The sequence below is a fragment of the Scophthalmus maximus genome, chromosome 1, assembly GCF_022379125.1.
Source record: "Scophthalmus maximus strain ysfricsl-2021 chromosome 1, ASM2237912v1, whole genome shotgun sequence".
In the NCBI taxonomy this organism is placed as follows: domain Eukaryota; kingdom Metazoa; phylum Chordata; class Actinopteri; order Pleuronectiformes; family Scophthalmidae; genus Scophthalmus; species Scophthalmus maximus.
In genome coordinates this window covers 24006769-24021781 of record NC_061515.1, presented here as the reverse complement: position 1 = coordinate 24021781, position 15013 = coordinate 24006769, and the positions used below count along the sequence as shown (strand labels likewise).

The 15013-nt window shown below is 42.4% G+C and overlaps 1 protein-coding gene across 6 annotated transcripts; it reads left to right on the top strand.

Annotated features, from left to right (window-relative positions):
• The first annotated feature begins 3072 nt into the window (after nt 1–3072).
• On the top strand, nt 3073–11093 carry LOC118298786 (serine/arginine repetitive matrix protein 2-like). 6 transcript variants are annotated; one of them, XM_035622040.2, is made up of 8 exons: nt 3073–3116; nt 3374–3541; nt 3761–3862; nt 4850–4969; nt 6133–6216; nt 6692–6766; nt 7106–7201; nt 7558–11093. In XM_035622040.2, exons 2-8 carry the CDS (start codon nt 3512–3514, stop codon nt 9331–9333), a joined length of 2283 nt encoding a protein of 760 aa, XP_035477933.2. In that variant the 5' UTR covers nt 3073–3116; nt 3374–3511; the 3' UTR covers nt 9334–11093. The 6 variants fall into 6 exon arrangements, with proteins under 6 accessions (XP_035477933.2, XP_035477923.2, XP_035477939.2 ...); XM_035622046.2 differs by lacking the exon at nt 3073–3116 and adding an exon at nt 4398–4443 and having other exon boundaries at nt 3133–3541; nt 4874–4969; XM_035622030.2 differs by lacking the exon at nt 3073–3116 and having other exon boundaries at nt 3132–3541.
• Nucleotides 11094–15013: the final 3920 nt, after the last annotated feature.

Genomic DNA, 15013 nt, shown 5'->3' with positions numbered 1-15013 from the left:
ACATACCTGTGTTAACAAAACTAGCAAACTTATTTCCAGTGTCTGTATTTACATATACAGATCGATGAAGTACAACCAAACATTTGCTTATTGTGAACTTTTGCCAACGTGGTGTTGTATCATGTTTGTTTTTTATTGTAATTCATTTAAATATCTGTCTCTTCAGTCCACATAAAAAAAAAACATAGTAAGGCCTATAGAGTAAATAGTTACTAATTGGGTGGCCAACTTGAACTAGAAATGGAAGGCAACAAATTACTGTTTCTATGGGAGGTGTGGCTCAGTGGACAACAACACTGACCTTGGATCAGTAGGTGGAGTGTTCAACAATCACCTCGGGCAGATCCAGGGCACATCCATTGTCTGTAGTCACAGCTACAACGTCGAAGATTTTGTACCCAATACCAGCGTTTCATTGAACGGAGGTAGAAAGAGAAGAACAGAACTGCTATGGAGACCATTTTATGTTGCCGTGGCCGGTGTGGCTCGGTGGACAAGAAGAACAGACTTTGGTTCATTGTGTCGAGGGTTCAAAACCACCTCAGTAGAGAGTCTAGGCTTCGAGTCTTGAGAAGATTGATGGATTTTGTGCACAATACCAACTTTCATCCAACGGAGGTAGAAAGGGAAGACGACAAACAGCATTGTTATGGCTGGTGTGGCACAATGGACAAGAACACTGACTGTGGTTCACTAGGTTGAGGGTTCAACACCAACTGACTATAGATTCTCCAACAAAGGGGAACACGTCAATCTGGTATCGAGTCTATAGACGGTTGAATGGATTTTGTACGCAATACCAACTTTCATTCAACGGAGGTAGAAAGGGAAGACGACGAACAGCATTGTTATGGCTGGAGTGGCACAATGGACAAGAACACTGACTTTGGATCAGTAGTTCAAGGGTTCAAATACAGACTCACGGAAGAGTGGCAAGACCAACTCACGGATGTGCGACACAGTGGACAAAAACACTGACCTTGGCTCAGTAGGTTCGAGGGTTCAACTCTGACGCAGGGAGAGATAAGCATCCAGTGTCTGTATTCACAGCTAAAGGTCGATGGGGTATAACATGCTACGGCAAGGGGGAGCCAGGACTTTAGGTAGGAGGGGGGGGGAATCATTTTTATTAATGTATGTAAATAATAAAGTAAATAATTGAATTGGAAGTCAAAGTACCTCCTAGAAGATACCTTAGATAATAACCCCAGATAGGATAAAGTCTCAACGCCTCTGAAAGTCTCTAGTTGGTAATCCAGCGCTGGGATGCACAGGTTAGTCCAGGGACAGATGAACAGAACCTTGACCTGGTTGGTTCTTCTTGTTTTTACATTTTTAAATTAAGACTGTCTTATATTATATAGTATTAACTTGATTTAGTTGATAACACTGTTTTAATAAGACAGTTGATAATAATATCTGTCTTATCTTCTTATTATCAACAATATTATTAAAGACAGTTGTTATTATCAACTGTCTTAATATGTCTATATAATAATATAAGAGATAATAGTTTCTTTAAAAATGTAAAAACAAGAAGAACCAACCAGGTCAAGGTTCTGTTCATCTGTCCCTGGACTAACCTGTGCATCCCAGCGCTGGATTACCAACTAGAGACTTTCAGAGGCTTTGAGACTTTATCCTATCTGGGGTTATTATCTAAGGTATCTTCTAGGAGGTTCTTTGACTTCCAATTTACTTTATTATTTACATACACTGGAACATGTTAATTTACAGGGATAAAAATGATTCCCCCCCTCCTACCTAAAGTCCTGGCTCCCCCTTGCCGTAGCATGTTATACCCCATCGACCTTTAGCTGTGAATACAGACACTGGATGCTTATCTCTCCCTGCGTCGGAGTTGAACCCTCGAACCTACTGAGCCAAGGTCAGTGTTCTTGTCCACTGTGTCACACATCCGTGAGTCGGTCTTGCCACTCTTCCGTGAGTCGGTCATGAACCCTTGAACTACTGATCTAAAGTCAGTGTTCTTGTCCATTGTGCCACACCAGCCATAACAGTTCCTTTTCATTGTCTTCCATTTCTACCTCCGTTGGATGAAAGTTGGTATTGCGTACAAAAACTGTCAACCTTCTCAAGACCTAGAATCTCTATTGTGGTGGTTGTTGAACCTTCGACCTAGTGAACCACAGTCAGTGTTCTTGTCCACAGTGCCAGACCATTCACAGCAATTCCTGTCGTCGTCTTCCCTTTCTACCTCTGTTGAGAGACAGTTATTTTAAATAAATTACAATTTAAAAAAAAAACATGATACAACACCACGTTGGTCAAAGTTGACTTCATTGGAAGTCCTTCCAAAGTTCCACATGAAAGTTGGTATTGGGTACAAAATCTTCGACTTCACAGACAATGCCTTCCATTTCTACTTCTTTTGGCACTCGATAAGTTACTAAGTATGACATCTATTGGCCTTGCTATGGTTTGTTGTTTTTATGTGGACTCAAGAACTGAACTGAAGAGACAACTATTTAAATGGATTCCAAAAAAACAAACATGATACAACACCACGGTGGTCAAAGTCCTTCCAAAGTTCCCCATGCTGTAGTTTGTTTTACTGTACTTCATTGATTTGTAGCTGTGACTACAGACAAGGGATGTGCCCTGGATCTGCCCGAGGTGATTGTTGAACACTCCACCTCCTGATCCAAGGTCAGTGTTCTTGTCCACTGTGTCACACCTGCCACAGGTAAAAAAAATTCGTCGCCTTCCGTTTGTACTTCGTTTGGCCCCGATGAGTTACTAAGTATGACATCTACTCTTACTATGCCTACTAGGCCTAACTATGGTTTGTTGTTTTTACGTGGACATAAGAACTGAACTGAAGAGACAGCTATTTAAATGAATTACAATAAGTAAATAATTAGGTAATATAATAAGTAAATTATAAGTTCATCTATCTGTCTATCTGAGAAAACAGTCGGAAGTTTGGTTTCACGGTCAGAGTTGTAAGATCAAACACAGGCTTCTTAGATAAAAGGCAAAATTATGACATTCAAGATGGAATCCAAACATCAAAGTCAGACCACTGACTTAAAAGTAAGACTTCGGACGGAACGGACAGAATTTTACAGTCAGAATTCCAAGATCAAAGTCAGGTAAGGTTGGTTTATCGACCGGTCGGTCCTCCGCTCTTGATCAAAGAGTATTTCATTGATTGCTGTGGAATTTTGTCAAACATTCTTGATTAATGACTCTAAAGATCCTCTGAATTGTCATCCACAGGTTCACCTTAGATTAAGAATTTGTGGTGATCCGTGGCATTTCCATTAGCGCTACTAGCTTTCAGAAATGGGTGCGACTGATGTTTTTGGCCCCGTTTTCGTGAATCATCTTCCAGCATCTTTCCTCACAGGAGAACAGCGGAAAAAACAAGACGCCTGAAAAGGTCAACCTATGAGCAAAGGACACAACAACAAAGTCTGCGGTTTCTCCTGAATGTCTGTCGTCGTTGGATGATGAATCGCTGGCAGAACGCGCCCTTCAGGAATACATGACGATCATGGACTCCCTTTTCCCCACGGTCAATGGCTTTGTGTTTTAATATCTCAAAACAAATCCGGAGAATATATTTATAATTTTCCAAAAATATATTAGTTGAAGCAATTACAACAACAACAAAAAAGGAACCTTCAAAAGGATTTTTAGTTGCCAGGAAATATGACACGAGTGCCGTTGTTAGTTCTGTCAAACTAATGCTTGATCACCAGCTGAATCTTCTTCCGCTTCTGACGCTGCTCAGATCCATGGAGACGTGGAGGATGGAGGAGAACTGGAGACGGAAAACTGTGTGTTTCGGCAGCTTCTGGACGAAGTGTGCAGTGACCAGGACTTTTTCAGAAAGGTAAGTTATTATCGGAGGCGCAGAAATATCGGTATCAGCATTTACATTTGGGGATATGAAACCTTTTTTTTGACAGTATAAACAATGCAGAAGGATGTATATTTCTGTTATTTTATGTTGGTAAACAAAGTTCTATATATTTGCTCTTATCTGCTGTTATTGTTCATTCATAGTAAATTAAAACAAAGTTCATGGTTTGCCATGAGCGCTTTGATAACGACGATATATCAGCATCAGAAATGTCTAATATTGGTATTTGTTCCCAAAGATCCATGACAGTTGAGCTCTACATATTACACAATCAATTTCTGAAGAAATCAAATCCTATAGTCAACCATGTCAGGATTTTTTGCTCCACGAATCCCTTACAGTCATATGAATATTATTAGGGTTTTTAAGGCCCCGAGGCACTGAAGGTGCGGCGCCCCCAGTGTCCACCTGAGGGCGCCATGCACCAGATTTTGGATTGTAGTGGAGTTTGAGGGCAATGTGTTCCTGGTGATGATTGATTGTTGTTCGTACTGTTATGTGGCAGTTTGACAGGTGAACCCAGGTGCGAACAGAGACAGGGTGGCAACAGGGTATGTTCACAAAGGTTGGACAAAACGGGGTCGGTCCAGAGCGGGGAAGAGCCAGGGGAGAGTTGGGTTGGTCGTTGAGGGGGAATCCGTGGGGGCAGAACTCCAGTACAGAACAGGTGATGCTTCTATTCAAAAATCTGACTGGCAAAAAATTCAGAAAGAGCTCGAAGCGCAGGGCGGACACTGACTTCCTCTGCTCTGTCTCCAGCACAAGGGAAAGGGAGAGAGACACTGGAGGAGTGACAAGGCCAGAGTGGACATTTGCAGATTTAAAATTGTACATACAAAACACATAGAAAACATGGTTCAGGATTAAATTAGTGTTTCCTTTTTCTTCATTCATGATCTCATAACTGTTATTAGGATAGCACAAGTATCTCAACGTAGTACTTTAACTGTTCTTCAGTCTGTGTTCGCCTCTTTCCCTCAGGTGGAGTTGAAACTGAATATCGATTACCTGCATTCCGTCCTGTCTTCAGACCCGGCGCCTCTTGACCCTCTTGCACTGGATAAACGAGAGCGAGAGGTAGGGATAAGGTGATGAAACCGTAAATGCTGCCACTGTAAAAAAAACAACAACAAAAAACAATTTGTTTCAACTTTAAACAGTTTGTGTCCTTGCTGCCTTGACATTTTAAGTTGGCTGTATTTGAAAAGACAAGTTGAGGTAAAGGTTTCTAGTCATATCAATAGATATTCAGTTGTACTTGAATCCTTTAGTTTAAGTAACTTGATCACAATTAACTTCACTGCTGAAAATCCTTCATCTACAGCTCAGTTTACCTACAATCTATTTTACCTAACTTTGTTATGTCAACGTCATTATACATTTCTATTTCAGTTAACCACTTCTGCTTAAGGTTAAGTTTATACCTAATGATAAGTAATTCCCTTTACTTTTTTAAGGCTTCAACTTCATTTTTTTTCTAAGTTTTAGCTTTAAAAAGGTCTCATCTCTACAGGTTATTGGCCGTTCATAAGAAACCAAACCCATTTCTTCAATACTTTAATAAAATTGATGGGCAACAAAAAACACCTTTGAGTATACAGTGTAACAGATCCCACACAAATGCAATACTTTTTTGTCCTGTAAAAGCTCCGTATTGTGGGTTAAGCATTCCCCTCTACAATGTGTACAAATAAATCTTTCAATCTGTCACTATCCGTGGTGTTTTCAGCTCTTGATGAGCTCCTTTTTACTGCCAAAGGGTTAATGTGAATTCTAAACCAATCCAGATTCATTAATCAAAAACAAAAAGACCTTGATTATTATTTTTTGCACGTCCTGTTAATATATTTTTGCACAACCTGCATGAATCTGTACAGCTTTTCAATTATAAATCAGATATATTTGACGTATTTGTAATAGTATTTTTGTTGTATACTTCTCATATGTTACGGTCATTCATCTATTCTCTATCTCCATGTGAAAAGTTACCATAAAAACCCATTCTTTTATTTGGGAAGAGCACTTATACTTACACTCAGAGCACTGACAGATAGATTTTAAATAAATGTCAATGTTTTAATATCAAAGATCGGATGTAATAATCAAAGTCAGGACAAAGTATGGTACATTTGCATTTTTAACCACAGTATATAATCAAAATACATGACATTCGAAATTTGCCATATGTAGTTTCATAAATAAAAAATTGTTTTACTGCTTACTCTATAAATCTGTCGCAGTTGGGGTCGACACTGACCAGAGGTTACCTGGATTCCCACGACTTTCCAACCCCAGAGCTCCTCGACTTTTCTGCACTGGAAGAGGTAAATGTAACATGGCAATAATAAGTGCAGCTAAAGTTTCGTGAGAAGGTGCTGAGATGTTTTTATTAAGTGGTAGTACCAAGAAAACAAAGTGGGAGAGTGCGGCCTTTAACAGCACAGACAGTTTTCAGAAGAATGGTATTAAAAAGTATAACATTTCCTCCTGAAATGTGGTCATCCGGGAGCAGGAAGAAGAAAATAAGCATAATTACCTCAAAATGTTACTTAAAGGGGCAGTAAGCAATTCCGGAGAAAGCTTGCGTCTGTCCGCGTTGATGTTGTGATGTTCCTGCTCTGACCCCGGGCAACGACCTTGGGTATCGGGTTCTCTCTGTAATACTGCGAGGTCTCCACCTCAAGTGCCTGGAGATAATGTGTGTTGTGATTTGGCGCCATACAAATTAAATGGTATTGAAAATTGAAATCAAATAACTGGCCGTTCATCGTCTTGCCTGTTTCCTGTCCGTCTTTCCAGGTGACGCCGTGGGAGCAATCACAACCGCTATCTGCCCTCTACAGCCGCCCTCCTGTAACTGATGAGACATCTCTGGTGTGTTTACAAGAGCTTGTGACTTTATTGCCCTTGTTATCATGCACAACACAGAGGATATATAAGAAATGATTCATCTCGGTTTCACCGTCTTGCTGGTGGATGATACGACACAAAAGAAACTTTGGGCTTGAGAACTCAGGTTTTTTTTAACAGACTGGGGCAGTGGACAGGAGAGTTTAAAGAAAGATGCTGTTGGGTTGTATAGTGGGAAATGTAGGGTTAGGGTTAGGGTTAGGGATACAGGCATTTTGGCCTCATCTGTCCCTCATCATTTATCAAAGTGCAACGCTGAAGGACAAAATCTCCCTCTAATTCCTCTCATCTCTTTTCTCTCAGCCGGTGTGGACACAGAAAAGAGAAAACCTGGATTCTCCAGTTTCCTCTGACGCAGGCGTCTCCGACTTTGTTCCGCTGAGAGAACCAAAGCAAGAGGTAACATGATGATGAACCAAGCTTTTTGTGGCTTTGATTTGTTGCTTTGTCACGACAAGTTAGGGGAGTGGTGAGAGTGAAAAAGGTTACGTTTTGAAAATAAAGTAATAAGATATAGATCTTTCTTGATAATGAGGGGAAACGTATATATTTCTATAAGGGGGGAAAAGTCAGAGTAGTGCTTTGAGAGTTCAAGTTGTAATATTGTGACATTTTGAAATGGTGGTAGTGTTTTTAGTAGAAAAAGTCAATATTTAGATTATTTTAAGTAGCATTTTGTAATTTAAAATTGAAAAAAAAAGATTGTCAGGCCCATTAAGTCGTTTTCGATTTTCCGTCTTCCTTTTGGTTTCCAGGCGTTGGTGGCAATCCTGAAGGAAATGTCACATCAACTGTCTGCCCATTCCTACAGCGAGCGTGTACCAGGTGACACTCCACACGTCAAAGACAGAGCGCAGACGTGTGAAGCCAAAGAGTTGGACACAGATCCAAACCACAGTGGACACAACGCAGCTCCGAGTCAGACGAAGGACGGAGCGCTGCTGTCTGCTGCCGCGCCAGATTTCTTCAGCGCCATAAATGCCGCGTGCGGCCTCTGTAACGACGGCCGCTCCCCCGCGGCCCACAGTTCCACTTTGTCTGAACACTCCGCCACAGACGCTCTTGCTTCCGATTTGGAGGCAGCAGGCCGTGATACATCGGCAGCCTCGTCGGCTGCGGAGGACAGTGGTCCGGACGTATCAGAAGACGCCTCAGCGTCCTTCTCTGACCTTGCCGACAGCCGGTCTGTTCAGTTGTCCCAGGCGATCCGGAGGGGACCCGCCCACTCCGAGTCTCCCCCGACCTCCGGCGCTGCAGGGTCGACCCAGGACCCTCCTGTCCCTCGCTTCGGAGCAGATTCATTGACTGGCGGCCAACCACAGTCGGCCTCCCCTCCAGCTCTCAAAGTCCAGGCCTGGAAAACCCTTCTTCCACTCCGGATGAAGAGGTCTGAGGAACAACAGAGCCCGAGGAACATAAATCCCAAGCCATCCGGTCCTCTGAAAGATAAGAGCCACGCACCCAAAGACAACCTTGACAACGCCAGCACTTCCGCTGCATGTTCGTCTTTTGTGACGGATGCCCATCCTGACCTTTTGGAAAAGAGTGCCGCAACATCAGCTTCACAGAGTAAAGCGGCTGTAAAAGCAAGAGAAGAAGAAACACCTGGGGTAACTTCTGAGAGGACGGAAGAGAATGGAGAGGATGACACTGAACTCGCCAAAATACGACGTCAGCAGCCGTCGAATCGAGAAGCAAAAGAGGGACTGAGGAATGAAGTCAAAAAGAAAGATGGGCAGGAGTGTAAGCCGAGTGAAGAGAGCTTTAGCAAAACGGCAACATGCTCAGGAGATGAGGGCAGCGTTGGAGAGCAGAGCCCTGGAAACAGAAGGAAAATCCAGCAACGGGACACGGAGGGAAGCGAGGCCGGGTCCTCGCCTGAGAGAGACATGCAGGGCAAACTAGGAGCAAGTGCAAATAAAGACTTGACGGCGCGTGAGGCCAGCGAGGGAGTGGTTCATGAGAACCGCAGGCCCGTCTCTCCACCCGCCCCGTCCTTTCTGCAGAGCCCAAGAGTTCAGACGAGTGCTCATCTGATGAAAGACAAGATAACGGATGTCCGAGGCAGTCGGAGAGCACCGGGGGAAGACCCGCTGAGTCAGAGAAGTGAGGGCGAGCGCCCCGGCTCGAGGCCGGAGTCACAGTCGGCGGCGGCCTGCGAGGAAATCCCGGCGACTGAGACGACCCGCCACAGGTCTAGTCCCCAACTAAGCACGGACGAGAGGGCAGCCGTGAAAGTTGAAGGGGCAGAACGCCCGCACCGTACGAGGAGCCTGATGAGAAGACACCGGCGGGAGCAAGGGCCGTCGGAGGAGACGGACACCCGGGCAAGTGAGGTGGAAGAGGAGGAGACGGAGCGAGAAATCCTCGGGACTCCGACGAAGAGAAGAAAGTGGAAGAGCAAGGCCGAGGGGAGAGCCGCGGAGCAAAAGAGCGGCGAGGACGGGTCCGGCGACAAGGTCGAGACATTGGACACGCGCTCACCGCGCACACGGAGTAAAACGAGGGCGGACGTCACCGAGGACGACTGAGCAGGGGAAACGCCCGAGGGTGAAAGAAAAGCAAGGGGTCCCCACGCTCCCTGAAAGCCTTGAAGGACCGCGTGAAAGATAACAACCACGTGGTTTATTAAAACTAGTGATGTAAAAAAACAACTTAAAGAACCCCTCCAATCACGTTTCAAAGTATACAAAAGTAATCTGCCGTGCCCAATATTTTGTTTAACATTGTTTCCCCCATAAAAAAGTTAATAAAAAAAAATAATAAAGAACTCCGAAATGGGGCCGGAAAACCGTCCACTCCCTCTCCCTCATTGAGGAATTCTGAGGACTATGAATATTCATGATATGCAAATAACACAGGCCCACCACAGCTGCTCGCGCCAGGTTGAGCAACCAGGTGGCAACGCGGCAACATCGGCGAGATGCAGCCAGAAGACTTTCCCGAACTGCCAGCGCTGGCTGCAACTGGCTGCGGACAAAAAGAGATAGGAAAGGAATCATTGAAATCAGCCCATTACTCGCGGATAATGAATTATGATATTCCATCCTGAAGCTCTTGGACTGTATGAGTAGGATGATGTTGTGTTGTAAGTATTATATTTTATTATATAAGCATATTTCACACAAACACTCTATGGGTTTAACTGAGCTGAACAAAACACAAACATATGTTCACAGCTGCTAGAGATGACAAGTACAAATCTGTCAGACTTTTTATGGCTCATACTGTGACAATTGAGACTGAACTGGTTCATATTGATAATGTAGTTTGTCGATCACTGTGTGAAGATCGGATAGAGAGATTATGTTTATTTGTTGTCCTGCTTTTGCACGTGTTTTTAATGTTGTCACGTTGTCAGTGGGCTTCTGTCTCGGCCTGTGTGTTAACTGTAAAAAATGTGATGTGGACTAAAATGTTTAAGCAGCCGAGAGAGTCTTTTGTACTCAATATTCGCCGTCTTGCTGTCCCGTCTCCCTCGTCCCTGTGCTGCTCGCCGACACCGCCCGTTTGTCTTCGTCTCTCTTCTGGGTCCCTGCCCAGACCCACCCCCCAGAGAGAGGAGGCCCACAAACTCTACATACACACACACACACACACACACACACACACACACACAGGTCACCCTGTGACACTAACACAGGAAAACTAGGATCTAATAATCAAATGTGTGTTAAGCCATCCAGCTAAAGATGGATACGGACGAGGAAGGAGTTTATTGCCTAGGGCACACTACGCGATGTCGGAAGATCGCCGTACCGTTCACACTACACGACGTGCTTTACTGTACTCACGAGGTATCGCAGGATACTCTTATGTTGACAGGTCAGAAACAGGCAGTGATCCCCCCCGGTCCATCACAACTGGTTGACGTTGAACTCTCTTCGTTTTGGTCATAAGGCAACAAAATACTACACAACGGGTCCTATTGTTAAAGAGTTTACCTTGACACTTCTGTTCATTCCTGCAGACTTCATAGAATCCACAGCTGACAGCCAATAGTTTGAGCTATCAACTAATTCTGCTGTTCCAGCTAACTGGCGGGTTTATTCTTGGAATAATGGATATTTTCCACTCATAATTCTTGTGATTCACACCTTTTCATGTTCATCTACTCATAAGATCTCATTCATTTGGGACCCTTTCTACCCCCTGTCTGTGTATACGGTACATTGTTTAAAGTGTCTCTCGCTCTCTTTTTATATTTATATATACTAAATAATATATTTGTACGGCCAGTTTAATAATGATACAAATATGTTTGACATAACATAAAAGGACCTGAAACCTGTTTTGTGATATTGCGTCATTGTAGAGCTCTTTGCCCCAGTGCTGCTCTCTCTATATAAGCACCCCCACGCTGCGGAAAGCAACCTACACAAGCAATATGATGCTAGTTCCACGTCACATTCTGTTCAAATCAAAGTACAGACAATAGAAATTGTGTTATAGTATTGTTAAGACACTAAAAGCAAGCTTCTTTAAAGGGGCTTTGTCTGAACTCGTACACCTGAATTAATGTATAGGATTATACCTTGATTGAAATTAAAGTACTCAAATACAAATAAAGTCCTGTAAATTCCATTTTTTGTGTTTGCATGTAAATAATTAAATGTGCGTGTGCAACCAAATATAAGAGTCATTGGAAAGCAGACTATTGTGAAATGAAAAGAGACATTTAAAAGGGACGTTTTGATGGAAAAATGTAATTTGTTATTTAATACTTGCTTCAATTATTTCTCATACTGTTGTATTATTTACATATTATTTACATATTAACAAATTATTTATTTCGATTTTATGATCGATCTATTTTATTGAACATTTCGTGATTACATAATTGTCCATGTCAAAGACACTGAATGTGGAAAAAATACAAACACCAGTAATGTCTTACATAATTTATATTTATTTTCTTTTGAACAAAATGTTAATAAATGTATTTGTTTAACGTCCAAAAAAGATCATGACTTGTGGGACGCATTTTTATAAATAATTTAATGCAAGTCTTTTGTAGAAAAAAAAGAAAGAAAAATAGCAAACTAAAATATCTCTAGTATGACAATATGACAACTTTATCATAACTCTCTCTCTACATTTGAACCCTTTTCTCAATTCAAGCTTCATTTTTTTTGTATATTTTTCTTCAGAACTCTTTAACCTCTCTGGTCTTTTTAGATTCCAACTAAGTCCAACTCATCAACTCACACCTCTGCTTCAGACAACAGGTAAATGCGACAAAAATCTCCCAAAAAAAAATAATTTGAAAATCAAGGAGGTGAACAGAAAACGCTGATATTCCAACAGTGGGGAGGAGGAGGAGGAGGAGGAGGGGGGCATTTGGGGATCCCACATCCTTCTGACATATTTACAACAAAAAGGACAAGGGTACTTGTGGTGGTGGTGGTGATGGTTCAGGGGAAGTGAGTAGGTTAGTTTGGGGCGGGGTTCATCTGCATAGATCCACAGGACTCAGATCATGAACAGCTAGAGATCGTAGGGACGGTAGCACAAAGTGTAGGCCTGTTACATCCGCTGCTGTCTGTCAGGGGAATATACTTCTTTCTAACACAGTTTGTCAAGGTAAACAAAATGAACAAAACAACACATCACACAAGAGTTAACAAGCAAAATGGGGATCGGGGTCTAAAATGACTATGTCTATGAACGGTGTCTTGAAAATCGACTTGCCTCTGAGTGGAGACTCAGAGTGGGCCTCTGATACTGTGTGTGTGTGTGTGTGTGTGTGTGTTTGTGTCAAGAGCAAATCAATGTTCATAATCGAAAAGGAGGTTCATGTTAGCGGGGGAAAGGGAGGAGGCACTGATACCAGCCATTGACAACATGGAGGTGAAGTTAAAGCTCCGGTCTCTCTAACTGATCATTAGAGGCGACCAGCACGGAGGACAGGAAGCAGCTTCGGTAGTAACCTCTTGTCTCCTCGTCACTTGTAGCTGGTGGTAGAGTTCAGTATTGAAAAAAAAAAAAATCTCTCTTCTGTCCAATCTCTATCTGAAACGGGCGGTATATTAACTCTTCCAAATCCCTGTGTGACCTGTCCTCATTGTCAATGTGCACTTCAGTAGCAGCAGCAGCAGCAGCAGCAGCCATGCAAAAAACCCCACAACAGAATGCAGAATGGGATGGATCAGCCCTTTAAAACTACTCACACTCCACACACTCTGACACTAACACAGCCCTTTGCCAGTGAAAGATATCTATGGGTGATTAAAGAGTCGACAGATTGACTGATTGATTAACTGATTGATTGACTGATTGATTGATTGATTGACTGGATGGTTCTCGGTCCCTCGCTCTGATACTGAGAGGTCAAGCCAACCAGCTGCTTCCTTCTCTAGATTGCTGTCAGGATCTGCCGTATTCAACTTGTGCAGCAGAGAGGCACTCGGGGATCTGGGGGCCTCATTTATCCAACCAAGCGCGAGACAAGTCATGAATTCCGAAAAATGAAGAATAAAATTGCTATTATTAACTAACATTCATGCAGTGATCGGTGATACATCTTCAAATCTACATTTGTTTGTGGACATAAAGGCAAAAAAGGTAAAAATTAAAAAAAAAAAGATTCTGGAGGATCCTGGGAGTTGTAGTGCAGGAAACCTTCCCAACATATTCTGGGGCAACAGTCCTTCTATACATGTGTTCCTGCAGTGTTACTTGTATTCTTTTGGTTTGGCTTTTTTTTTTTACATATTTCATATGTTGCAATTGTCCACTGTGAATGCTGTCAGACAATGATTCATTTGAAGTGCACAATTCATGAACATCTGACAAAAAAAAGAAGTGAAAAGTTGGTTTGTATGAACAATATCATGCCTAATATAACACTATTAATGTACCATCTACGGACAAACCTCCTAAACCTCCTGAACCTAAAAAAACTCCTTTAAAACCTAGATTGTCACAGAACTAGCTGCTAAAATTAAAACAGTAAATTATGACAGCAATGCCAAAATTATTTGTCTTTACATGATGATTAAATGCTGAATTGCAAAACACAAAACAGACATTGGAAACTGGTTGTGCCATTTAAGAAGTGTACTTTTTAATATTTTGACTTGTTTGGCGTTAGGTTAACAGAAAATAAACTTGTATTAGTTAAAGCAATTAGAATTAAAGGTACTGAAATCAAACAGATTGAATTGAGATCCTCCCGACCTTTTATTTGGAGCCGCAGGTGTAAACGCAGGAACGCAGCACTATGGAAACCAGACAAATTCGAGACATTAAAAGACCACGTTGAAATGGTAAATTGTATCCATTTTTTTCATTTCTTATAAAATGTTAAAAAATATTCTTTTGACTGTGTTCAAGCGTGATAATAACACGAGTGTATTCATTCAAATTGGGGTAGTGAACAGTTGGCACAGTAATGTATAACTTAAGAGTGTGGTTTTAGATCATATTTACATAATTAACACTCATCATCCTCCTTCTGATCTGACGACGTGGGTGAGGGAGGCATAAGTGGAGGCCAACAGTCCTATGACTATAACTTAACAGGGCACGTAACACCTCCCAATATTAGTATTACGCAGTATTCAGGACGGTGTAGGATATACAGAATGTAAAGGGCAAAAGATTTCATAAAAAAAAAGACATATTGAAAACTGGTTTGTATGTTTGTAGTTTAGGAATCAGTGATTACACCTGAGGTTTAGCTGGCATGTGTGGGTCAGGAGCGGTCCTAAACGTACACACATTCTCATACACGAGAAGACAGTGTGTAGAAAATAACGTGGTCGATAAATGAGGCCCCTGTTATTTTGACTTCATGCAAATGTTCTCTAGTGTCCCTGGGATGTCCCTGCAGTCACGCGCGCGACAACAGTAAATACTCAACCCCTACCATTTGAGGTAAGTTGAACACTTAGCCACCACTTCCTGTCAAGCATCACTGCACGGTGACTAAACCCAGCATCAACTCCTGCAACAACCTGTAATCATAAGCTGAACCGTCGCGGTATTCATCTTCCTCACTTGCGCAACCGCCCAACGAATTGGAGCAGAGAGCATGCCAATCTCGGAGCACTTTGGCCCCTTAAACGTGTGGGCATGTTACGTCATTGGTTGAATGAAAGAAAGATTTAGTAGGACAAAACACGCAAACATTTTGTGTTCAGAGACCCACATGAAAGATGGACGAGCTGGTCCTGGTAGGCCCTCAAGCAACATCACATACAAGGTAGT